Here is a 27,576-nt window from a genome sequence, read left to right on the forward strand (position 1 = left end):
TTTCATCAACTCTATCTTAACACAATTTCATATATATAATTAGATACACATATATAATTAGATTACTACATATATATAATTAGAGTGCTTTATTTTGAAAAAAAAAAGTCTTTTCATATGGGGCCCCCTTGACCGTCGGGGACCCGGGGCGGTGCCCCGTCTGCCCCGGCGTAGTTACGGCCCTGGGAGGGAGGGAGGACCACCTACGGAGGAAGATTAGCCGCCCTCTTCTCCTGGAAAATGAACTTGGGGGTGGAAGTTGCCTTCCTCCCTTACTCAAAGGTAGAAAGTGACTTGAGTTTCAAAGGCAATATTATAAAAAGTAATAAAGATAAAAAAAAAATGACCTACATTTTCGTGGAAAGGAAGGATTGAAAAAATTATTAGTATTTTTTTTAAATTGATCACTCTGATTCTTAAACAAGAAAAATCGATTCAAAGTACTATGACAAGCCCGCCATAGACTTTACATGTTAAAAGCAGAATTGAGGAGTCTGCTTGGTGCAACACTTTTCTCCCGGCAACCACGATTGAGGACCCTGATTTTCTTCTCTTTTGGGCATGCCGTGTCTATCCTTGTTTGCCATGGTAAATATTTATATTTAAAATTTGCTGAAAGAAAAACAAAGAACACTGCCCCAGAGTTGTAAAACTTGCCCAGTATTTTTCTTTCGTAGTCTCAATTAAAATAATGAACAATAAAGAAGAAATAGATGATAAAGTTATCTACTTAAAATATTTAAGACACCTTATAATGAATTATTTGCCAAATGAGCTTAGTATTAGTATGATTTTGTGTATGGTTGTTTTACCTGTCTTCATCCTGTCATGCCGTTTCATTATTAACTGCATGTAAGTAACATGCAAGCACGTTCTGATATAGAAATCTCCCCGACATTTACAATATAAGAGAGAGGGCGGCTAGTGTGGACATTTTTTTCAAACTTCTCAAAAAAACTATATTTAATATAATTCAGGAAGTATCTTTTTTTTTTAACCATTTGAACAATTACCTGCATTCTCGTTTATATCTTGAATTACAAAATTATTTAGTTAATCCATTATAATTTTTTTTTATTTTATATAAAGGGCTGTTTTTGTCCTTACCAACCCTAGTGTGTCCAAATTTGATAACTTAAGTAGTCATTTATTTCAACTCAGAAAGTTATAACTGAAATCAAAAGTTGTAATTGAAATCAATTTCAATCTAAGCCTCGGAGAATAAATATTGACCAATTTTAATTAAAATACTAATTTGTGATAAAGCATTTTACTATGATAAAGACGTTTTGAACATAATTCAATGCATTTGTAAATTATTATTCAACATGATTTAATTGAAAGCATGGAACCAAAATTTTAAGTTGTATCAATTTTAATACCCATAGTTTTAACTTAATGATGTAAATGGCTCAAATGAGCAACACACAAAGTGCATGAAAACAACTTACAAAAGAGTTGAGATACAGTTTGTTAATACTCTGTTTTAGTTTATAATTTATGTTAAATCTATATTAAATTTTATTCTTTTAACAAACTTGATAAAATATCCCTTCTAAATTTTCTTCAAAGCTTTATAAAGTGAATTAATGAAAGAATTCTGTGCTAAATTTTTTACTTATAGATGGTTGACTGAATGTAAACAATAATAAGTTTCCTGAAACCGGAAGAAATTTAATCCCTCCCCTTATGTTATGCTTATGAGACGATGTGTGAACAGCCTTAATATTCCAGAAAGTTTTATTATTGTGATTTGTGTTTAAATTTACGTTTAATTTTACCATTCATAAGATTTTTCTGTTATTTATAAATTCTAACAGTTTGTGAGCCTGAAACAAATTTAATAAAATTAAAATCACATCATAAATAAAGTGTAAGGTTTTCAACATTTTTGAGTGTTAACACTTATTTGACTTGATATGTGTAAAATAGTGCCATTTGTTATTTTTTTAGGTAGCATCATAGCAAGCTTGCAAAGTCTTACGAATTCGTTTGCTGTTTGTTTCGTTGAATGTTAAATTTAAAAAAACTTGTTATATTGAAAACATTAAAAGTATGATAGAATTGGACGGAGTTTTTTTTTTCAAGCTTAGGCGTAAAAATCAGTCAAAAATAGTAACCCTGAAGTCTTATGGTGAATTTTGACTATATGAACTTAGTTTACACGATTAACCATTGATTGTTTTAAGACCACTAATTGTAAAAGTATATCATTCTACAAAATCATTTTAACTTAGAAAATAAATAACATGAAATGTATTAAATTTTTAACCAAATTATATTTCTTCCATTGGAAGTTAAATAGAGGCAGTGTTTACTAGTTTCCATACTAGCCTTACTACCTTGCCTTATAAAGACATGTCTTTGTTTTTGCATAATGCTGGTTAAATGAAAATATACAATGCAAAAGTTAATATAAAAGTAGGTGAAAAGCCATATATTTATAACATATTGTCACCTTTTGTTGAAATTCTGAAAATAAAATATATTAATAAAAGAGAAAAATTGAAAGCTACTTTTGCACCTTAAAAACATCTTTTACATTTTTAAAAATTTAGTATTCACAGTCTGATTGTCCAACAGCGCATAGAATTGTACATCAATGTTACCAATCTACAATATCTTTCAGAGAAAATTTGACTAATAAATGAAAAGTTATTAAAGATGTCTACTCTAGCCCTTTCTCTTTTACCTAATAAAATCATAAATATTTTGCAATTATGTTAATTTTTTTAAATATTAAAGTATTACAACTGCATAAAATCAAAATAAAGGTATTGGATTAGTTTATAAACAGAATTGGCTTAAAAAAAAAAAATCTCGCACATTTAATAAAATGAAATAGGAAAGGATTCTGAGGAATCTGCACCTCTAGTAATTTAACAATTAAATAACAAGTTATATTAACTTGTTCCTTTACGTAAAGTAATGGTGACATAAATGATATTTAGAATATATTAAGATCTTTTTCTATCATTAAAACGTCTTTAAAGCAACTTCATAGTACAGTACTACAGGTAGATCTTTTGTTAGCATATCTGTAGTGATCTATATTTAAAGTATTTTTGAGTGAAAGTGAAGATATTCACTCTAACTATTATCACCAAGGTGCCAAATTGGTTTTTGAACTTTGCAAAATTTTTGATAAATAATATGCAGTGGTTTAACTGAGAAAGTTATACCCTTAAAGCAGATCTTATTTTGTGGTGCTTTTGTATATTATTTCACACACCACTGTCCAGAATTTATGTGCTGTGGCCTAGATATTTTCAGATTATCAATAAATAATTTTTTATGATTTTAAAGGAAAAATTTTATAAGGAAATATTTTTTTTTTTAAATCGAAATTTTTTAATCAAAATACCTGTTTTTGATTTTCAAAAGTACTTTCCTAAAATCTTAGCTTTTTAGCCGCCTAAATTTATTACAATTGTGCAATGATTTTTTTGCATATACTGATACCTAAGTCTTCCTATTCATGCTTTTGCTTAAAAATTCATATCCTATTATACCATACTATATTAACATTAAAATAATATTGTATGATAGAATCAACATAAATACAGTCCAACCTCATTAACGCAAAATTGCCGGACTATTATAATTATGTATTTCATATTAAACAAATTTTGTTTTATCCGATACATCACGAAAGACAATTTATTACGTATTATTAATACATGTAATGTTATAAATTAATGTATGTAAACAATACTATGTATTATAAATCAAAAAATTAAAATAAGCTTAAAAGTTTCAACTACTTTATTAAACTATTTTATTTATTTGTCCATCTGCTAATGACAAGGGAAGAAAATCGATATAGTTTTCCTCAAAATGAACGATTTGGAATTTATTCACGTGATTATCTGTGCTGTGTCCAGTTTTCTTTCATGTTAAGTGATAATCAGCTTGAAAATTTCATGTTAAACATGTGAAATACAATAATTTTTGATTGTTGACTCACGAGACCAAACATGCATTTCATTGTAAAGCGATATTTCACATTAAGTGGTTTCGTGTTAATGAGTTTCGACTGTATTATAGTATGGTACGGTAGAACCCTGATTATCCAATTCCTTTGGCATCAGAAGTATGTCAGATAATCAAAATGAGGGGTAAGTGGGTTAATCGAGGGACCTTCTTAAGTCTGAATCAATAGTGGCTATTATTAAGTTTAAAAAATGAACACATGTGTTTTATTTTTTAGCATGAATAAAGATACAGTGTCATGCAAAAATAAACTTTAATACATTACCTTTTTAAATTTCATTTCCTAGCACCTGAATTTCAGATTAGTCGTCACAGTAGTTAAATTACATCAAACATGACATCATAATGGTAGCACGTGTGTCAGGGTGTAATGATTTGTCAGTATGGTATGATCGAGCATCGGATAATTGATTTGAGGTTTTACAGTATTGTTAATTTAAAATTAATATTTCAGCATACATTAGTATAGTTTCAATGTTTTAAGTATTTAATAAAAAAAGTGAACATGCGTAATGGTTTTGTAAGTATAAGGTTTTTAATTGTTTAATCTCTTAACGATCGGCTAATTCTCAAGAAACGGTCATAAAAGTGCCTATTTTGCCAAATACATGTATTTGATTAGTGCTGACATCTGTTTTAAAATAAACTAACTATTTGCAATTACCTTAAAAATATCTTGGTACTACCATCTGGTGTGTAAAATGAGAAATAAATTTTTTTACGGGCAAAAGAAATAAATTAGTTTTATTCTTATTGGCGCATTACTATTAAACACTCCAGCCCGGGAATTTCAAGGGAGTGAGAAATAGAGGGCAGAACCTGACTCCGTCATTTTCACGGGAGTAAGGAGGAAGGGGTTAAACTAGTTTTTGATTCTTGTGATATCAAAAACCAGCCAATGACATCGAATTCCCTGCCTTGTAGCATATAACTAAATGCTTCAATTGAAAAGAACTAGTAAATTATCATGTATTCCATAATCACTGCTTTAAAATTTCTGATTATATTATGGTATTGAACTAAAATTATATAGTTGTCTCTTGGAAATAGATTTCTTAGCCTGTTTAATCTATTTCTTAACATCTTAATAATTTCAATTGACATTAATTGGAACATTCGTTTTTGGGGTTGCAAATCAACAAGGATGGCAAGTTTCTTCCACATTGGAAAAAACAATAGAAAAAATCTTTCAGAGAGAAATGTTTCTTCCAACCCAATTGTAAAAAGTGGAAGAAACCCTTCTTAAAAATGAAATATCAAATAAAAAAACATTTTTTAAATAGTTTATGCTTGAAATTCAGTTTAAATAATAGTATTAATTTTTGAAGCTAAATATATCATTTTTAAATAAGCAAAAACATGAAATAAACAGCAATTAGCGAGAAAAGAATATATGAATTTCTTGAGAAATTAACCGTAATATTGCAATATTTTTTGTAAATGAATGTAGTAAAATCTAATATAAATATAGGAAGAATTGTTAAAATATTAATAAAATTGTATTAATTTTACTAAATTAATAAATCACATTTTAAATATGCGCGCTACTAAAAACATATATCAAATTCACATTGAAAATAATAGCATTCTAATATTTTTAATCAAATACCGTTGAAGCCAACTCTTAAATAATAAGACATATAGGTTTTTAAAATTCTGTTTGAAGCAGGGTTTGTGATTTTTTTAAAAAAAATCAAAAAAGTCAGATTTTTTTGATTTTTATTTAAATACACTGTAAGAACTTTCATTTATGATTTAAAAAACTTTGTAAATGTTTAATCAAAATTAAATTAATATTAAAAAATCAGATCAAAAAATCAACACAAATATGGTAAAAATATGGATTTATCGTTTCTTACGAGACACAAAAATAAAATTTTAAGAAAAAAGTATTTTGTCAAATTATTCTACCGTTTTTCCCAAAGTTGAATTTGTGAAGGTACCGCTAACTATTAAAACAAAGTTTCAATTAGTAAACCATAATTTTAATTTAAAATTGTGATTTCTTCTCTTTTTTTCTTGATTTTTAAAATGACAAAATAAATGTAACAGATTGTGTTTATAAATGTAGACATTCATCAAAAAATAAATAAATATTTAATCTATATATTTTTATATTAAAATAATTATTTTTAATTCTATATCAAAATAGATAAGTTAAGCTAAAAATATTTTTTTAAAAATTCTATGTACTCATTGGAATTTTTTTTCACAAAATTTCTTTATAGAAAATCAGATAATGTCAAAGATACTGTAAACATATTATAACCTTACTGCTTCAAATAGACTTTGAAGAGAAGAATGACACTATATCATCAGAAAAATATCTGAATTCATCAGCCTTTTTTTTCTTTTTCTACTTTTGGTATATTAGGGTAATTTCTTTTTAATATAACCTGAGCTTCAGAAATATACATTTTCCACCAATAAAATACAGTACGACCTCGAAAATCCGAACTTCTGAAATCCGGAAATCTCTAAAATCCGGACTCATACGTTCAGTTCGTCAGAAAAAATTTTCAAAAGGAAAAGTTTGAAAAAATTGCTTAAAATAAAAAATTTTAATGCAAGAGTGCAAAACCACTACTCTTCTCCAACAATGAAGTAGTAGATGAAGAGGTAAGGGTGGAGAGTGAATGAAGGCTCATAGCTGATAAGGAAATTCCAGTCAATCTTATCAGCTCTGTATAGTTAACAAAGAATATAAAGGGGAATCCCCTCCTCCTGAAGGGGAATTCCCTCAGGAGGAGGAATTCTTCTACCACTCTGTTTTTCCTCCTTGTGAAGAAAGAAAACTGGTTCTTTCTTAACCTTGAAGCTTAGGAGGCGAGGACAAGTTCTTTCATCTCCCAACAAAATAAGGATTAGTATCAGCTGGTACAGTCTAGTCTAGAAGCATCTGTTTCAGTGATAAGTTGAAATTCAGCTCGCGTTTTAAACCTATATTTTTAGTTTTAATTGCTAATATGTTATCTAAACGATCGATAACGGGGGAAAATGACGAAAGTTTGATTTTTAATGTCTTTTATTTATTATTTAAAGAGTATATTTATATTAAAATTGACATCGAAGGTCTACAAACGCGCGTTTAATCGCGAAATCGGCCTGGCAACTTCGAAAGTTCGATAATTCTATTAATTTAAGTAAGGTATCTAAAATCCGGAAATTTCGGAAATCCGGACCTTCCAAACCCCCCAGCAGTCCGGATTTTCGAGGTTGCACTGTATAATGTAGATTTTAATTCCACGCTTTTTCATTCAAAAGGTGGATTTTTAGTTAAAATTTTTTGCATTATTTTTCGAAAAAAAAAATCATGCTTATTAATTACTTTCTACAGCTATGCAAGTCTATATTAAGACAGCATTAAATGTTTACTTCAATCTGTACTTTCAATCTCAAGAATCAAAACATTTTTAAAAATGTAATTTCAAATGTGTTGGGATTTAATAAGCACCAAGAACGAAAGTAATTTCACTAACTGAAATTAATTAATGCAGCAATTTATTTAAAATAAATTTTAAAACTAAGAAAACAAAATAATAGAAGTATCAATAATTTAAAACACTGTATTTTAACTTTTAAAATCATTATATATATTTATAAAGAAACAATTGATTTAAATCAATGATTTTTAAAAAAAAATAATTTGATTTAAATCATGATTTAGATCGTGATTTAAATCAAGCTGATTTAAATCACAGATTTAAAGCAAAAAAATATTGAACTAATTTTTTTTTAAAAGTAGTAATGAAGAATTTAATTTTCTGATACTATTTTAAATTTAATTTACATACATTTAAGCTATTCTCATAATATATCTAAACCGTATTTCACTTTTTAATTTTATATATTTCGTCTAGTTTCTTCTGGTGTCCTTGAAAAAATGTTTTTTTTTTCAGGACCTTAGCTAAGATTGCAAATAAATATTACGAAAGGTGTCAATATTACTCATCAAACGTGTCAAGAAATCTAAAGTCAAAGATATTTTCTGAATAAACATACCTTTTTTTTACCTATTATGATTCCTGACTCCTGAAACATAAGGGGTAACCGCTTTCTGAGAAATATGTTTTGTGAATAAATATACTCCCAATTGTTTGGTCGGGAGAGTTTTGAACCTCCTAATGTTAATTTTACCTATTGTGTAATTTGTCATATTTTGAGATCTTTTTAAGTTAATTGAACTAGGTTAATTGAATTAAGTTAACTCACAGTTTTAAAATTCGTTTTTCCTAAGATTATTCCAAGCAAAAAATAATTTGTAATAATTATCTTTTATTTTATTTAATAATGGGCGGAAAAAAAAATTGTATTGTAAGATGTACAGATTTTTACATAATTTTAAAGAATCTAATTTTATATGGCAAAAAAGCAAAATTTGAACAAAATCGATCAAATAATTTCTGAAAAATTAAATTGAATTTTAAGTGTCTGACTTTTAAAAAATTGGATTTATCGGAAACTATTTGTTTTAATTATGTATTTTGCCATATAAAATAACATATTTTGACCATTATGAAATAAAATAATAAAAAATACGTATTTAAAATTATTTTTTTGCATGGAATTATCTTTGGATGAACGAGTTTTAACATTGTGTGCAAAGTTTTTTCAATTCGCTTGAAACTTTCTTGAGATATAGCGAAATACGAAAAAAGTAAAATTATTAAGGGGTCCAAACTATTGGAACCATATTTCCTAGATTACAGCTACTCTCTAAATTTTGAGGGTCAGGCATCATAATTCATCTAAAAACTGAGTGTTAATTCTGAAAAAGTTTGTTTCTGTGTCTAATTTCGTAACTGAAAATATCTTTTGCACTAACCAATCGTCAGCCTATTTGAGGTCAACCCCTTAAACCATAGAGTCTTAGGGCGTGAAAATCTGATCATTAGAGTTAGAGGTTGGCCAGCTCCAAAGAGCAGGGCACATCGACCGGAGGTCTATTGTCCCCTAACCCTAAATCATGATTAGCATGAAAGCCCTATAGCTGAAATAAAATTCAGCAAACACCTTACAGGAACATCCTGCAGTTCCCAGGTTTTAATGCAATACTGCCCCAAATGTTCAAATCTTTGAGCAGAATAGACCTCACAATCACGAAGTATATGTCGTGATGTCTCTTCTTCAAGTTGACAACCTTGACAAGGAGAATTGGATTCAATCCCCATTATGTATAGGTGACTCCTGAGGATGCAGTGTCCAGTAAGAAGACCAATGATCTTCCTCAAACTGTTTCTATTAAGCTTTAAAAGCTCTTTTTGACGTACACTAGGAAAGTCACGATTCAGCTCCTTGGCTTGTCTCTGACTGTCAGCGACGCGCCATTGCTCATGGGCAATTTTGCCATAGAGCATGAATATAGATGCCCTAAAAGATATGAGAGAAATTCTCAATCCAGGTTCAGGGCCCCAGAAAATTGCACTAGAGCCAGCCCGTGCTGCTTCATCAGCTAGCTCATTGTCAAGAATACCCATATGTCCAGGTACCCAGTGCAGGTAGGGTGACCTGGGGTAATTCACGATCACTCAGTTTCTGGGGTAAATAATGATCACCTAAGTTTTATTTATAAAATTTTTTTTTTTTAAAATTGAGACATGGACAATAATGCTTGTACACTTTACTAAAGTATAACTACATTAACTTAATAGTTTTTTGTTTAATCTAAGAAAATAAGTATCTTTTAAACTGCTTTCCGTATTTTCCATTTCAAAGATGAGTTTCAAAATGTGCACATTTCTGCAAAGTAATTCTAATAATCATCATCTTCATCTAATAATAAATATATTGAGTTACTTTCTTTTTCTTTGATATAAAAATAGTGTAAGTTTTTGTTTAATTGTTTCAAATATACTGTAAACATTCTAATTGATAAAAGAAAATTATATCAAATGTTGCCCCCTACAGATGGAGTAATTATTGATCACTGGGGTAATTCCTGATCATCGTCATTTCTTCTTATAAATAGTATAATAAATAGCTAAATGTCTTTTCTTAAATAACAGTTCATATTTATTAAGTGGAACAACTATAAAATATATTTTAACTGTAATCACAAAATTTGTTTATAACTGTATACAAGACAAATGTGTTCTGATTTACACCATTTCTGGTTTGTCTTACCTTGCTTCTATCTTAATTCTATGTGTGTACATTGTTAGAATAAATTTTAAGTTTATAAATTAGCCAAATATAAATATCGTGAGAAATTATAAGCCTAAAAAGGATACTAAGCTTCTACAAAGCAAAATTAGTGAATTTCTCTCAACAATTGAAAATGAAAATTTCAGTGTGAGAGCTGTTGCCAGAGCTGTTGACATATCTTACTGAATTTTACACTCTCATTTAATGAAGTTAAAAAATCCAGCAAAAGTAACCCATGTGAAAACTCTTTCTTATATTCCAGCAGAACATGAGAATGAGTTGGCTGCTTGCCACTCATGTACTCATGCCACTCATCGTGCAATGCATTGCATGATGCAAAGATTTTCGGAACATTTAAAAAAGTGTTAATCTTTATTCTTGCTTTTAAATAAATCATTTTATTAGCTGCTTAAACATATCTTATTTGTTAATTACCATTGTATAATTATTTTTAAACAGCCCCTTTACTATAAAAACTGGTGATCAGTAATTACCCCAGAAGCAATGAGGAATTACCCCAGAAATGATCGAGAGAAGGGGTAATTCCTCATCACTAAAAATTTAAAATCTTTTAAATTCTAATTAGATTTTCTACCAAAAGAAGGTAGCATAGGACTCATCTCATAGAGCCTCAAACTTCCAGTAAATATTAAAATTCTATCTTGAACAGTTTTTTCACAAAATAGATGTTTGCATTTTTTGATCAGGAATTACCCCAGGTCACCCTATATCCTGTTATGAGTAGATAGGTCACAAAGGACCAAAAAGCACTCCCACAGTAGCAAAGAGGTGAATTTACACTTTGACAGTGATAGGAGAGCAGCCAGTCAGAACAGATGTGGATAGTCATATTTCGATATCCCCTGTCTAAGCATATCTTACAGCACATGATAATGGCATAGGCCTACCTCAGTCTGAAAAACAGTGGCATAACTTCCCAAAGGAAAGTGAAGTTTGGTACCACCATTAGAGCAATAAATTCCTGCTCCTAATTTGAGACCAAGCCTTGAACCATATTAGACATTTGCCTTTAAGCCTCCGAGGATAATTAAACCATTCATCTCTAGTAGGAAAATGGATCTTGAAAGGCTTGTAAAAAGCATATCTTAGTGCCATATAATCGCTAGGCATAATAAAAGAGGGTATATCCATCACTTGTGAAACAAGATGACCCCATGACTGGTGTTTGGAATACTCTTCCATAGGCCAAGGTACATAAGACACTTCATGCCTGTTTGAGCTTCAACTTCAATACATAAGTTCAATGGAAGAAGCCCAAGTAAGCTCTCAGGAGCAGCTGTGGGAGTGGTCCTAAGACAGCCTGACAGAGCTACACAGACATTTCTTTGTAGTCTATTAAGATTGGACCTGGCGGAGCTAAATCTAGTCCTTGACCACCAGACGATTGCGCCATATGTGATAATAGGACAAATAATCATTGAGTATATCCAGTAGACTATTTTGGGTTATAATCCCCAGGTTCTACCAATAGCATTTCTGCAAGACCAGAAAATCTTCTTCCCCCTGCTGATACAGTATTCTAGATGATAACCCCAATTAAGTTTAGAGTCAAAGTAAACCCCAAGAAACTTAACTTTCTCTATGAGTTCCAATTTATAGACTAGGTAGTATACATTACCTAGATCAAGATGCCTTTTTCTTTTGAAGGCTACAAAACTTATCTGAGACGGGTTGACAGATAAGCCAGAGTCAGAGCACAATCTACCTACTTCTAGAAGTGCATTATTCATGATATCAGAGATTGTTTTGCCATGCTTGCCTCTGACAACAACAACACCGTCATCAGCATACCCGACACAGGGAATGCCAAGATCAGTTAACCAAACTAACAAAGAGTCCATAACCATACACCATAGGATAGGGGACAAAACCCATCCCTGAGGGCATCTTGAAGTTGTATGCACTCTCATGCTTGTACCCAGTAAAGAGGAACAAACATACCTGGAGGATAGCAAATTGGCTATCCACCTGGTGATTACCGAATTTATGCCTCTGTTCTTAAGTGCATTGATGATAGTCTCAACAGGGAGTTTATCAAACACACCTTCAATGTCAATAAATACCGCAAAAGCAACCTTCTTATCTGAGATAGTTTTCTCAAGCATGAAGGAGAGCTCATATAGAACAGAGTATGTTGACTTGCTAGGTTGATAAGCATGCTGTGTGGAGGACAGTGGCTTATCTATGAGCACAGTGTCTCTAAAATATCTGTTAATAAGCTTTTCAATAGCTTTCAACAGACAGGAAGTGAGGCTAATTGGTCTGAATGATTTAGCCTCAAAGTAATTTTCCTTACCTGATTTTGGTATGAAAATTACCCTGATATTCCTCCAAGAATAAGGTATATACCCAAGTGCTATAAAGGACCGGAAAATCCTACATAGAACAGGGGCTATTATGTTCACCCCATTATGGCATGACCCAATAAGCATTATTGGCATGATGTCATCCATGCCTGGTGACTTGTAGGGCTTAAACGATTTGATAGCCCATACGACTTTTTCATAGGAGACCATCTTGGCGGCCTCCCAGTCATATTTACTACAAGTAGTTGTAGGATTATCATAAAGATGTTCATTCTCTACAGGATGAGATCGAGGAAAGTGAGCTGATCATTAGATCAGAAGTTATTCAAGATGCTCTATTTTTTTTTTTCGCTCTGTACAGCATATTATGGCCTACAAAGATTGAAACTAAAAAATAAATATGAATCTAAAAATATTTTGAAATGAATGGGGAAAAAATGAATATATATACAAGGGTTGCTGTAATCATTGCCTTTAACATATATTTTTGAAATCCTTGTCTAAAACGAAATCAAAATTATACACTTATATAAGTTAAATACTCACATTGGTAAAGATTCTGAGATTGATAGAATTTCTTGAAAAATTATCTCTCCTATGGCCACCTGGTGGGGTGACTGATAGGAGAGACTAGTTTGTGTTGAAATTCATTTTATCTTAAGAAAACACTAAGGAAAGCCATACTCACATATTAAGAAATAATAACAATTTTATATGAATATGAAAGAATTGTCAATTCGCTTCCTCTAACTTATTAATCGGAAGATATGGAGAATTTGTCCTTCTTATGACCTATGTTATTTTAATCGGATAAAAATAATTTTCAAGTGTCCTCTATAGACACGCTTGAATCACAAAAATTTCAGATAAGAATAAGATTTTGTGTCAATTAAAAGGGAAGCTTCAAGATTTGGAAATGAATATTTTGGGTTACTAATTCAGAAACAGCAGGGAGATCCTTGTAATTAGATGCTTAGGGTGAGTGAAATTGTATTAATAGAAAATGTTAAAAAAATGGCACTACTAGTGGATGTTTAATTATTGAGAGAATACTGAACTGGCCGCATGCTATAAATAACAATGTTTGATTTTTCAACTGTGGTAGAGATCACGATGCAATCAATTAAATTTCAATGTGTAGTCTGTAAATCAGGATCATGAATAGCAGAAAGATGATTAGAAAAACCTGGAAAATTATGAGTTGTAAATCACGTGAATTAATTGTAAATTGTGATGTCTACTTCACCACAAATTTTGTCAATACAAATTATGATCTAAGATTCTTAATTCAAAGAATCGAGAATAAAAGCAAATATTAAGATTAAATTTTGCCAATTAACAATATTATTAAATTGTAAATTGAATGGAAATGAAAAAAGTATTAATATCCCATAATAATAAAATTTAAAAAAATGAATAATTCAGATTAAGAAGAACAAATTTAGAGCAACAAATAATTTTAAAATTCCAAGAATCATTGCATATTGAGTGAAAACTAATTCCATATACAAAAATGAGGATTATTAGCGAGAAAGTCTTCTAGCACATCAAATCCTTCCAGGAATGAGACGGAACAATATTATGTCAATTCTAAGGGAAAAAATTGCTTTGACTTTTTCCTCTTCTCATGCAACATATATATTTTTTTTTAACTCATCGGGAGCATCAAGGAAATCACTTAGTTATAAATAAAAAAAAAGCCAGAACTTTCCTAAACAAAGTTACATTTTAATTTTTCTTAAAAATGAAAAAAAAAAACTTTTCCCTCTAAATGAATTGCAATCTCCAGTATGTGAATTCAACAAACAATGATAGCAATATAATTAAGAAGCCAAATGATATAAGTTATATAAAACACACAAGATCAAAACACTCAATTCCTTAGACAACTTTTCGACAGTTTTTCAATACTTTGTCATCTCTACAAAAAGTTAAATCATATTTCTATGAATCAAGTGACTCAATAATCATGCAATTATAATATTAAGATCATAAAACTAAAATATTTTCTGTTTACTTTATGCTATTAGACTTAGGACTGTTTACTTTATGCTATTAGACTTAAAATACACTTAGTTGTTACTTGAAAAGAAATTTCAGAACCTGATAAATCTGAAGTTCTCACATGTCCCTTCAGGGTTGGGGTTTTAGACGTCCTAAATTGGTTTTGGACAGGACATGTGGGTTTTACCGTCTTAAACTGTCTAAACATGTCCAAAACCGTGAACTTAGGTCAAAGGTAAAAATTCTGAAATGTGTAACCATTGTACACATAATTACATATATTAATAAATATTTGATATTTTTTATACAATTTGCTTTAATTTATTAAAAGAAAATAATACAATAGGAAAATGTAAGTTTTGAAGCTCCACAATTCATTGAACAACAAAATTGAATACCCTATTCTTTAAATATGAATAAATATGCTTTTAGCAGAGTTGGCAAGGTTTAGGACAGAATTGATTATTCCACCGTTTAAACCGTCCTGTCTTAAACTGTCCAAAACCCTTTTGTTCAAATTCTCCAAGACCTTTTTGTTCACATTATGTCATAGTTTTACAAAAAATAATGGGAAAAATAAAAGGTTAATTTTTGAACAAGAAACAAAAAGAATACAAGATTATGTTTTATTAAAAAAGTTTATTATTATTTTTAATATTTCATTATTAATCCTTATTCAAAAACATAATTTATCAGTATTAAAAGCATATTTAAAGGATAAGGCATTCACTTTTGTTATAAGGTGAATTTTGCAGCTTCAAAAAATATTAATCTTTTCCTATTATATTACATTATATTATTTTCCTTTAATAATTTAAAGTAAAAGTATCAAATATTTATTAATATATGTAATTATGTGTACAATGGTTACCCATATAAAATTTTTACCTTTTGAAAATGTTCAAGGTTTTGGACACTTTAAGACAGTAAAGCCCATGTGTCCTTTCCAAAACCAGTTTAAGACGTCCAAAACCCCAACCCCGGCTTTCAATACTGATAAATTATGTTTTTGCAAAAGGATAAATAATACAATATTAAAGATAATAGTGCAATATTAAAAATAATAATAAACTTTTTTAATAAAACAAAAACCTGTCTTCACTTTGTTTCTTGTTCAAAAATTAACCTTTTATTTTTCATGATATTTTTTTTAAAATTGTGACAATCTTAATAAAAAGGTTTTGGACAGTTTTATGCTAAGAGGTTTTCGACAGGACGGTTTAAACCATGAATTAATCCATTCTGTCTTAAACCTTGCCAACTCTGGTCTCTGTACAGCAAACGAAAAATGCTAAAAAGTTACAGTTTCAGATAAAGTAAAAAAAAATAAGACTTATTTAGCTAACTGTGAGATTTAAGAACAAAACTAATATTTTATGTATCTAGGAATATGAGGTTTTAAAATTACACAGGATGATTCATAAAGAAGTATACAATTTCATTGTCCTATAAATCAAGAAAAATTTATAAGTTATATGTTGTCTGCATCAGAATTATATGTTAGCGAAAGTCCTATGGATGGTGCTTTCTACACTAGGGAGCGCTGCAAGCTCGAGACTGCCTAAATTTCCGGGTTACTGTTTCAGTTGTATTTTAAAGCCATTTGGCATCATTGTGCTTTGAGATTCTTGCAAACAATGCATTTGATTACTTATTACTTATGTTTACAATGCTAACAATACTGTTTACAATACTAAAAGTGTTAACACTAACGTAAGATGGTGCACAGCTTGCAACACGAACAAACAGTAATAAACAAATGGAAAGAGGCCAAAAAAGCGAATCTAGCAACCATGTCACCTTTTTTAATAATAAATAACAAAATAACTGAAACAAATTTTCACTCTTAACTCCCCAGAATTACATACTTATGAAATACGGCAGATTTGAGCTCAGAAATTATCTAGTTTATTTCTTTTATTGAAAACAAAATTATCCGTTTGAAAACATCGCCTATCAGAATAACGTGTAGTAAGCCGCTGCAAACTTTTTAACCGGAACTAGAGTAGGTCCCGAGCTCGAGATTGTTATTGTTTACATTTCTATTGAAAACACCATCCATTGAATTTATGGAATACCAAAGAATACCTGGAGAAGGTCTTTTCATTTTCCTTCTAACCTTCAGTAAGAGTTGGGCCCGAAATATAGAGAAAATACCTGAACCTCCAAGACCCGTTCCCCTGTCTCCCCTACATTTTCAGTGGGGGTACGTGTACTTCCTGGGGTGTTAAGTAACCAGTGTCTTCCTGGGGTGTTAAATAAATTGTTTACATTTCTATTGAAAACACCATCCATATGTTTTATATGTGGCCCCTTAGTCACGCGACACCACATTGCTCATATAATCCATTTCCGTCCAAGCACATGTTAACGTATCTTAATCAAATCCATTGAAGTTCAATAGTTTTCTGCAACTGTGGCATCAACCCAAGAGTTTATATCCTGAAAAGTGGCTCCAATGACAGTTGACTGTTGGAAAAAAAGGGGATGAATGCTTTTTTTATGTTGCGTTATAGGTGGTAACTATTGATGGACTTGATTCTGATCTCTTGACCTTATTACACATTAGGGCAGAAAAGGATTACTAGCTCAATGTGTGTCATGTGGCTAAGGGATCACACATAGAACCTCTAAGACTGTTCCTAACAAAACTTGAAAATAATATTATATAATGTTGCAGGTTTGATATATCTTAGATTGTTCTCAGTTGTGCTAAAAAAGTTTTTTCTCCTGCAATGCAAGTCTACGTAAATGGGGACAGGGTATTAAAAGGAAAAATTAAAATTAATACCTTACTGAAATGTAGTGTTTCTCAGCAGATGTAGGAATGGAGCAAAGGAATAGGACTAAATCCTATAAGCTATATATAAAATTCTAGTTCAAATTAAGAAAATTTCACATACATTTAGAATAGCTCAAGATCAAAATTATTTTAACTTTCAAACAAATATAAATTATGTTTAAATTCTACTGTTTTATAAGTTAACAAGGGACAAACCATATTTGCTTCTAATAGCAATCTGATCTCATTACCAAAAAATTTATTATCAGATAAAAATTTTTCCTCTATCTTAATTCTCAAATTAATGAAGTATTTATTTTTTTACTGAGCTATAATAATTTCTTCAGAAAATACCTCTATCTGAAATTAGTACTTCTCATCTAAATCACATGTATTGGCAAATCATAAACATGCATTTTTGTTTCTTTTTCTACACCTCCCCTCCAAATAATCTGCATCTCATTTTTATTATTTGTTTCACTTTTGAATATAATTTTTTCGTAATACTATTACTGACATAGGAATGCAAAGAAGTTGACTCTATCAAACATCCAGTTATTACCTCATTACTTTTATATTTTATTTTAACTGTTACTGGCATCAATTTTTTTACATTTTTATAATTATTAGCTAAAGTATTAGATTCAATAACTTCATTTTGTTTTTTATCGCATTCGTCAAAATTATTATGACACATAAATTGTAATGATTTTTGTTACATTTCATGATTAAATTTTTTACTTCAAAAATCTAGAAGTGCTCCCCAAACAAAATAAGAGAAGCATGCCCCTTTTCTAATTGAAAGTTTTATTTTCTATACTCATGTTTCTTGCACTAAAACATTCTTTAGTGGGCTGCTGCTTATCCCAAAAAGAAATTTCTTGACTTTTCTGAATAACTGCTACTTACCAAGCTGGAAGCAGTTATATTTCCAGAAACATTTATTTTTTCAGGCACATAAGTTTTTTTTCAATAATTATTATGAGATGAAAATCAAATTTTAACCAGGATATTCATCTCTTGACTAACAACTTAGTGTTTTAGAAAATACATTTAGTGCCTCAAATTTCGTTTGCATCTTTGTGGGTCTCTAATGCTCTTGCTTTGTTCGTAAGCAATAAATAGGTCTTCTGGTTAACAAGATTCAATGAAAGAGTTCAAAAAGTCGCCATATTTTTCTTGTGTTCTACTCTAGCTATTAAGAACTCTAAGTTTTTCTTTGATTTAATCATAAAGGGAGGAGAGGTCTATTTTTATAGTTCCAAGTTGTATTGCGTTGTAAAATTTATCATCAGATAACGTTTCATCTACAATAATTTGTGAAAAATGAGACCAGAATGTCAAGTAGTCATATCTTGTATCTCCTTATTTAGTACATGGTGCAATTTATTTGCACAAATTTTCAAGGTAGTGCGCTAACTTTTTAGAAGAATTCTAATTGCAGTAATTCCATGTTCATTATCCTTATAAATAACTGCTATGTTGGGCACCACAAAACTGTTGCGTATGACCTGTGCAGTCTTATCTCAATGGGTAAACATGATACCCATTGAGATAAGACTGCACGATAAAACTATGTAATAATTTTAGCAGGTCATAGAGGAATAAACAAGCCACAAATGTAAGCAAATATATTTAATAAGGAGCATACACATATAAAAAGACAAGATGAAAATACAGATAGTAATCTGAACTTCTTGGATTTCAGAAAACCATCTGTCATGCTCAAAGTTAATATAGATACATGCACATTTAAGAGAAACTTTTTATCACACTATTCGTGTTTTAAATAAAATTAGTTAAATTTCTTTTTATTATAAGAGTTTATTTAAATTATATTTATAATTAATTTGAAACATATTTATGACATTCAAATTCTATATTCACACAGATAATCAAAAAGTAATATTTTAAGAAGATTTTATATCATTTTCCTAAATCTAAATTTATTTCTTATTTTTTGTTATTTAAGAACGGTCCAAATCTGTGTTGAGAATTAATATTATGAATAATTTCTTTAATCTACTTCATTTCTTGAATCTATTCCTATCTATTTCATTAATCTATTTCATTTCTTTAAATACTATGGCTTATAATCTTGATGATTTTTATTCATTTATACATTGTAATTATAACATTTTCATGAAATAAGATTAAAAATATATATATATATGATGTAACTTTCCTTTCCTTAGAAGTTTGTCGTAACATTTACGGGTCACCCTGTATATTATATATATAATATAGGTATTTCTTAAAATTATAATTTTTAAAAGCAGAAATTAACCATAATCAATTACTATATATGTCTCTCTCCTTTCCCCTTTTTCTAGCTAGATATTTTTTCTTATGGCCACTATCACCCTTGAAGGTGACTACTGCCTTTCTTTATTGAAATAAATTTTGTTAATTTGTAGGATCAGTCTTTGTACATCAAGAAGTATACACTATATGCCTCAACAGAGAGCAATTGAAGTTGTCAAATATTTCAATCCTTTCATGTTTCATTTGCACAATTTAAATGCCAGCTATAAAGGTAAGCATAAAGGTTTTATTTTATGTATATTAAAATCAATCTATATTAAAATCAATCTATATTAAAGCCTTAAAAATAATCACACACGAACCACTTTGAATTTTACTAAAATTCAATACATTTTACTTAATAACTTTAGGTACAGTATGTATGAGTAATTTATTATAGATCTCAGTACTGGTTTATTCATGATAAGTGAGTTATCTAAATAGTTGATAGGGAAATGTTCTCTAAAAAGATTAGATTTAAAAAAAAAAATATTTTTGAAGTTTTGTTACATAGCTGAAAGTTCTTACTTATTTTTAAATTTTCTCCTTTCTTGAATGACTGAATTAATTTTTATTTACTGAATTTTGTAATTTTTTTGAGTGCAAGTGTTTAGGAGGATAATCTTTTACGTCTTTTAATAATATTCAATTATCAAGAAATCCTGAATCGTCATAATATTATGTTAACATAACTTTTTCTATTTTTGTGATAACACTCTTGCTTAAGCCTGTAGCTGCCAGGTAGACCTGAGACTCAATTAACTTCTTCATTTGTCCTATTTTGAAGCTTGTTATAGATACAGCATTGTTTTAGCCACACTTTATTGCTATGTCTACCTCTTCACACCTTCCAATTACTTCCTCGCTAATTCAGACAGAGGCAACCTGTAGAAAGTTGAGCACTTTTTGGTAAAATAGTTTAATGAGGACCAATATCGCTCACCCTTGGTCCATACGCAGGCGGATCAAAGTGGTCACCCACCCGCTTACTGACTGCATCCAGTGATGCTTTACTTTGGTGTTCTACTGGGAACCATGTTTTTACGATCGGTTCTTTGTGAGACTAGTTGAAAGACAAAAAGCGATATGCACTCAGCTAGAAGAAAGTAGTTAGAATAAAAAGTACAAACAAAAATATTAAATGAAGGAAACTTTTACACAAGAAAAATTTCATAACATAAAATAAAGAACGGAAAAGTGCTTGCTAGTGAAAGTCAGAACAAATCATGGAAAATACCATCTAAAACAAGGTACGTAGGTACTTTATTAACATCACACCAGAGCTGCACTATGGGCTATTGGTGACAGTCAGGGAAACATCCTTGAGGATAACCCGAAGACATGCCATCGCAATTTTGGTCCTCTGCAGAGGGGATGGCTCCCCTGCTTTGGTAACCGAACGACGTGCGCACGAAGTAGAGCACTTTACAGTAGAACAATTTCATGAGGACCAATACCGCACACCCTCGGTCCCTACACAGGCTGATCAAAGTGCTCACCCACACACACACTGACCGCTGCCAATGATGCTTGACTTCGGTATTCTACTGGGAACCACGTCTTTATAATCAGTCGACTGCGGGACCCATCTAAAAAAAAGAAAAAAAGTTAGTGATCTGTAGTCCCTATAAAGCATTTAGAAATAATCTAGCTTTAGGCAGAATTAAAAGTTAATTTTTTACATGCACCCAAATTAGTTCTAGTTCCTAGCAATAAAGTCCATATTAATTGTATTGATGAAAAAACAAAAAAGAGTTATCAGTTTCTTTACAAATGATTGTAAATCAAGTCAGTTCTAATCTTAAGAAATTACTCTATTTTACTAAATGAAGCTGGAAAAACAAAGATGCAAAATTAAAGTATCTCTTTTGTATCTAAAAGGTATTTAAAATCTGCTTTTGGGATCAATATCTTATTTGAGTCCAAAGAAAAAACTTAATGATCAATTCTAGATCTGGAAGATGCATAATAATGAAATAAAAAACAGCTATGGAGAATAGGTGTTTCAACCCCAAGAAAAAGATATTTCAATGGTGATACTTATGAAAATAAGAAATTTCATGGACTGATATTTTCATTTATAGTAAAAAAAAATTGCCAAATACAGTTCAAAATTTCATTCATGTCATGCCTATCATGCGGATAAATATTTTTTGGAAAAGTTATTTTCTTCAAATTTTATTATTTCATCTCTTAAAATTAAGTTTTTTTGATTTTTTTGTTCAACTACAATTTCTGACTCAACAATTACTCAACAACTACAATTTCTGAAATTATGCAACATTTATTTGATATTAGTCATATTGCTCAGTTATTCTAAATTCATGTCAATTTTTTGTCATGGCTGTCATAGCATATTTTTATTTTATTAATAAAAATATTTTTCACCTAAAGAAAATATTTTGCAATATTTTTTAACTGACAAGTGTATAAACTACTTTGATTTTGACATTTGTAAAAATATCTTTGTATTAATTATATAAAATTAGGCAAATAAGTTACCCGTCACACCTGGAATTTTCCAAAAGTTAAATTTCAAATATAGATCAAAAAGTTATCAATGAAAAAATATACTATGCCACCCCTACTGAAGGTTATCCACTAAATTCAGTTTTTTTTCTAACTAAAGGAAGAGAAATAAATCAGAAGTAAATAGATCACACTCATTTAATTTTGCATTTATTAGAAATCAGAATCGGTTACTGCTCTTCTAGGTAACGCCATATGGGATTGTTTGGAAAGTAATTTAATTTGAAATTTTGATAACGATTTTCTTATATTAAATAAATATTTTATTGAATTATATATTATCCATTTTGGTCCAATACCTTTTGCATTTTTCTGGCTATAACATGATTTCATGCTCATAAAAGTTTTGTTCTTTGTGGGCAAAAAACTGATCTAGGTGATTTTTGATCTCATTTGAAGTAAATGTTTTATCATAAATAAACCAGAAGAAGAGATCAGAACATTGTTGCAGATAACCCATTTCTGATCCCCAGTGATAATGCACTTCAAAAATTGATAATTTTCTTGACGTTAGAAAAGCAAATCACAAACATCAACATGACGGCACAAACTTCTTTCCGTAGAAACAAAAAAAAAAAAAACCATATATAAAGCTTTGAGATTTAAACCTAGGCGATTTAAATGATCATAAGCGGTCGAGTCTAAAAAATTTAATCTCTCAGCCATCTCAGGAGTCGTTTGCATTAATTAATGCTTTTATTGCATCTTCAGCAGCTGTCCTTCCAGCATCTTTAACATCAAAATTTTGCAAACCAGTTGTGGTACTGGTTTTGTGTCAATACATCTTCTTCATACACATTGGTTATTTTTTTTTCTTGCTTTAACTGTTTTTACCTTTTCAATAGTAAAAAAGTAAAATATGCTGACAATGAAACTTTTCATTTTCTATATATGAAAGGGCACTAACCAAAAACAATCAAACTTTTTCATAAGCAAGCCTTGCTATATCAGCTGTTAAAATATATAATGATTTTGCGGCTTAAGTGTGAAGTTGGCTGTGAAACAAGTATAATTAAATTCTCTGTTGGGAAATGAAACTAAATTACCTTCCAAACAACCCAATACTGTCTTTTCTTGAATTCTCACCCGAAGTTCATCATTTCAGAATTTTCCTCTAAAATTTTATGGATCTCATGGGCTTGAAGTTTTGCCAAAGTTGTGTCCCATTATTTCAAATTTACATAAAAAAATATGACATCACATGCAAATATGAACCCTGCTTAATATAGCTCGTTGGATCAAATTTTTTATTATTTCATTGGTACAAAATTATAGGAAACCAAACTGCTGGAAAAATATGGTCCATACTTATTTGTAATTCCATTACAATTCCCTGGCATATTTTCTCTGCAAATTTCAGAATTGTTAATTGGACATAACTATCTCCAGAATCACCTCTTCTAGTTCTGACTCTCTTGGCTGCCCTTTGTGTTCCACAGGATAGGCTATGAACTTTAATCACTTGACAGCTGCCAAACCCTGAGCAGCTTTACTAATTCTTTGATTATTGACAACTTTCACATTAAGGCTGCATTGTGCAGTACTGTTAGAAAGAAAGTGGCTGATAAGGCCGGCTACTTGATGTTGGAATAGTAAGCAAATTGGTTCAATTTTAGAGCATGGATGAAAAGTTCACTTGCTATTAATTGCCAACGGCAAAATATTTTCTGTGAAGAAATGTCCAAAAGTGGCAGGTTATACATTTAATCAATTATAAGGCCTATGATATCTTAACAAGTACCCATTTTCTTTCCTTATCAATTTTAGCATAAAAACTTTTGGTAGTCCTCTGTTCACCACAATTTCAGTTCCAATATTTAGTTTCTTATTTGATAAATTTTGCAACAACTACATGCAATATGGTTTTCTAAAAGCTAGACTGAAGTTCTTATAAAAATATTTCCTGGAGAAATGGTATTTAGGACTTAAGTTTCAAATTTTCAAGGGTTGTATTAGTTGATTTGTACAAAATTGTAAAATGATATTTATCTTGTGTGTTATTTGTTCTGTGTAAGCATTAACCCTATCATAAATATCATACATTTTCCCCTTTAGGTATTAAATGCACCATTTGTTCTAAAACCAACTGCTTTATTGTTCCTCTGTGGAATGTTCCAATATATGATCTCTTTAAACTCCTGCATCAAGTTAATTTGTCTAATATTAATAGATCTATCAGTGATTTTACTGTTAAGAATAAATGTGGAAATTCAAGTGATCTCTTTTTGTATCCTTTCTGTTACAAGTTTTTATGTACATAATTTATTTATGAATTTTGAATCAAGAAATTTAAGTATTTTATAAATTAATAAATATACAGGATTAGGAAAAATGTATAACCATATTTTAATTTTTGAATTTATATTGTTTGAAACCATTAAACAAATTATAATATATAGTATGCAGAATTAAAGAAAATTACATAAATTTTTTTAAATCCTCAAATTACACCATTGTCTGAGGGCTATTAGTTTTCTTTTAAAAGGTGACCATCAAATTGCTCTACACTAGATTCCCAGCTATTGCGGAAGCACCGAAAATCTTGTCTGTAATCAAGTTTGTCCCACGTATTTTGCACTTTCACATTGTCATTGGTTCTTAATGCTGTACAGATGCATTCTTGCAGTGTTTTTGACATTGGTGGTTTCTAAACAGCGTGAAAAGTATCTGGAACAAATTTGATTATAGATTAGATGTTTGACAAAATTTATGACTGGAAAGAAAACTTTGTCTATTATCCTTTAAATTTGTTATAATTTTTTATAATATGTGTAATAGTTTTAATCAGCGACATATTATACAAGACAAATCACACACACCAAAATAGTTCCAAAGAGCAATGCGCCATTACTACACTCCACTCGTGGTGTTAGTAGATGGTGTAGCCCTAGTTTTCGTGGAATTTTCCTATTCTTAACATGGCAATCAAAGACTTGGACTCTTTAATTTCTTCATTTAAATAATAAGTCAATACTATTTGAGCTGATTGTTCTAAGATGTATTCTGCCAACAGTATGTTTTTTCTTAAAATACTTTATAAAGATTTATTTTTTTTTCTTCAGAAAATGAAAGAAATTTAGAGTTAACTAAATTCGTGTCTACAAACCTGGGTTGGGGGCTCAACCCCCAGCGGTGACATGGGACCATATTTTTCGCACTTTATCTTTTAAGGCATTATAAACTTGTAAATCAACTACTAAACACTTATTTACATTTATATAGTTTGTTTTTTATTTCAGATTTATTAAATTATATATTTTATTATATACTTTTAATTTAAATTTTGCTATAAAAAATTATAAAAATCTGTTTTACATAAGTTAATGTTTAATTAAACATTTTTATATGTTTATAATTCAGTACATATGATACATTATAACTTCGCATAGACAGCGTATGTCTATGCTAAGATTGTAGCATCTTATTTTCAATTTTAAAGGAAGAAAATTTCTATTCTAGTTTTCTTTTCAATATAAAAAATTTAGGTGTAAAGCTTTACTGAAATTTTTTTGTTTTTAAAAATTTTCAATTTTGGAAAAAATCTGTTCTAATCAATTGAAGAAAAATATCAATTTCTAAACTTATAATAAGTAGAAATTTTAACTATTTAGCTAATTTTTACTATTTTTTAAGTTAAAAATGGAATTATTAAAATTGAAATTGTATTCAGTTTTTTATTTTTAAAATTATTTTAATTTTAGGAGCAAATTATGTTTATATATGTATCAAACTAAAAATAATTTTTACTTATAAACATACATATGTGAAATAAATCTTTATTTTTGCGTAATTAATTTGTTTAGTATAGCAATAAAATTAATATGTAAAGTTAATATTTTAGAATTTATTATTATTTTAAATAAAAACAAAATTTTATTAAATAAAAATAAAGTCTTTTCATTACTCTGTGCAAATAGTACTTAGGGAAAACATGCTAGTCGTACTAAAAGCTAGTTTTTCTATTCAAAATTAGAAGTTTCGTATACTTCTTGATTGTAATTGAAGAATTCAGTCAGCTTATAAACTCGAATTCTGTTTGCTAATATGCTTCTATTTATGTGTTAAGTGAGGAATAAATAAAAAAAAGTATCATTGTTGAAGTCAGCTAGATTGAAAAATATCATAACCTATTTTGATGTCAGAAGAAACTTCAATTATTAATAATAATCAATTATTTATTTATATTACTTATTTATTTATTATTTATGTAATAAATAGTAATTATATTTTCAAGTGTTACAATGAAGTTTTTAAGTAGTTAAATCTTTTGATTTGAAGATTTAATAACAGAGAGTAATTTCTTTTATATTCAATCATAAAAAATGTATTTTACTATTTCTACTTTGAAAAAAAATTTTTTTTTTAATATTTTGTTCCGTTTCTTTTAATAAAAAAAGAAAAATATTTAAAGACGTGTGAGTCACATCATAAGAAGAAAATTTTATTTACCACACTCTTTGAAGGAAAAACAAGAAACTTTTATGTCCCATATATCTCACTAGATAACATCATTAGATGCAGTCCTTATCATGTCAAACTAACAAACATTTTAAAACCCAAACTGGTGACTTATTGCTCCAATGATGGTACCAAACTTCACTTTTCCTTAGGAAGTTATGCCACTGTTTTTCAGACTGAGGTCCATGCCATTATCTTGTGCTGTAAGATATGCTTAGACAGGGGATATCAAAATATGCCTATCCACATCTGTTCCGACAGTTAGGCTGCTCTCCTATCACTATCAAGGTGTAAATTCACCTCTTTACTAGTGTGAGAGTGCTTCTCTTGTCCTCTGTGATTTTTCTACTCATAACAAGGTATTGGGTACCTGGACATATGGGTATTCTTGGAAATGAGCTAGCTGATGAAGCAGCATGAGCTGGCTCCATTGCAATTTTTTGGGGCCCTGAACTAGCCTTGGGAATTTCTCCCACATCATTCAGGGCATCTATTTTCAAACTCTATGGCAAGATTGCCCATGAGCAATGGCGCAACACATACGGTCAGAGATAAGCTAATGAGCTGAATCATGACTGCCCCATGACTATTAACATTTTATTCAATTTTTATTAATTATTTCCTTACCTGCATTTAAATCATGACACTTAGTTGTGAAAATGACTCATTTCTTTCTTTTAAATGGAATTTTTTTAATAATTTTAAAAACACCCTCAAAGAATTTTAATTATTTGAACTTAGTTTATAACTTATTAAGGGCTAATGTAATTGGCAATCGAAATGGGCTGCAGGTGGTGTAGAGCAGAACTCTCTACCTATGGCAACACTTCACATGCTTTCCCCATTAACTTGTGGAGAGTCATAGAGGAAGGAAGTACGTTAATTTCTCTCTTGATTTTCATATAGATTAAAATCTTTTATGTTGGAAAACTATACGGAACTGAAAACAACAATAAACATAGTTCTAAAGAAAAGCATCATGGAAATTTTAAAAAATATTTTTATTAAATAAACAGGAAAAGTATTAAGAAAAGG

The 27,576-nt window shown here is 29.7% G+C and overlaps 1 protein-coding gene across 3 annotated transcripts in view; it reads left to right on the forward strand.

Annotated features, from left to right (window-relative positions):
- Positions 1-227: 227 nt before the first annotated feature.
- The window catches only part of LOC107446426 (cell growth regulator with RING finger domain protein 1), a 47,716-nt gene continuing 20,367 nt past the window's right edge, over positions 228-27,576 (forward strand). Inside the window, exons 1-3 of one of the 3 annotated variants that reach the window (XM_016061066.3) lie at positions 228-588; positions 19,668-19,786; positions 24,139-24,310. In XM_016061066.3, coding sequence (XP_015916552.1) covers positions 19,702-19,786; positions 24,139-24,310 — 257 coding nt within the window. In that variant the 5' untranslated portion in view covers positions 228-588; positions 19,668-19,701. Of the gene's footprint in view, positions 853-19,667; positions 19,787-24,138; positions 24,311-27,576 lie in introns of all 3 variants that reach the window. The other 2 variants (XM_016061065.3, XR_011638141.1) reach the window with 2 other exon arrangements.

The sequence above is a fragment of the Parasteatoda tepidariorum genome, chromosome X1 (genome assembly GCF_043381705.1).
Source record: "Parasteatoda tepidariorum isolate YZ-2023 chromosome X1, CAS_Ptep_4.0, whole genome shotgun sequence".
NCBI lineage: Eukaryota > Metazoa > Arthropoda > Arachnida > Araneae > Theridiidae > Parasteatoda > Parasteatoda tepidariorum.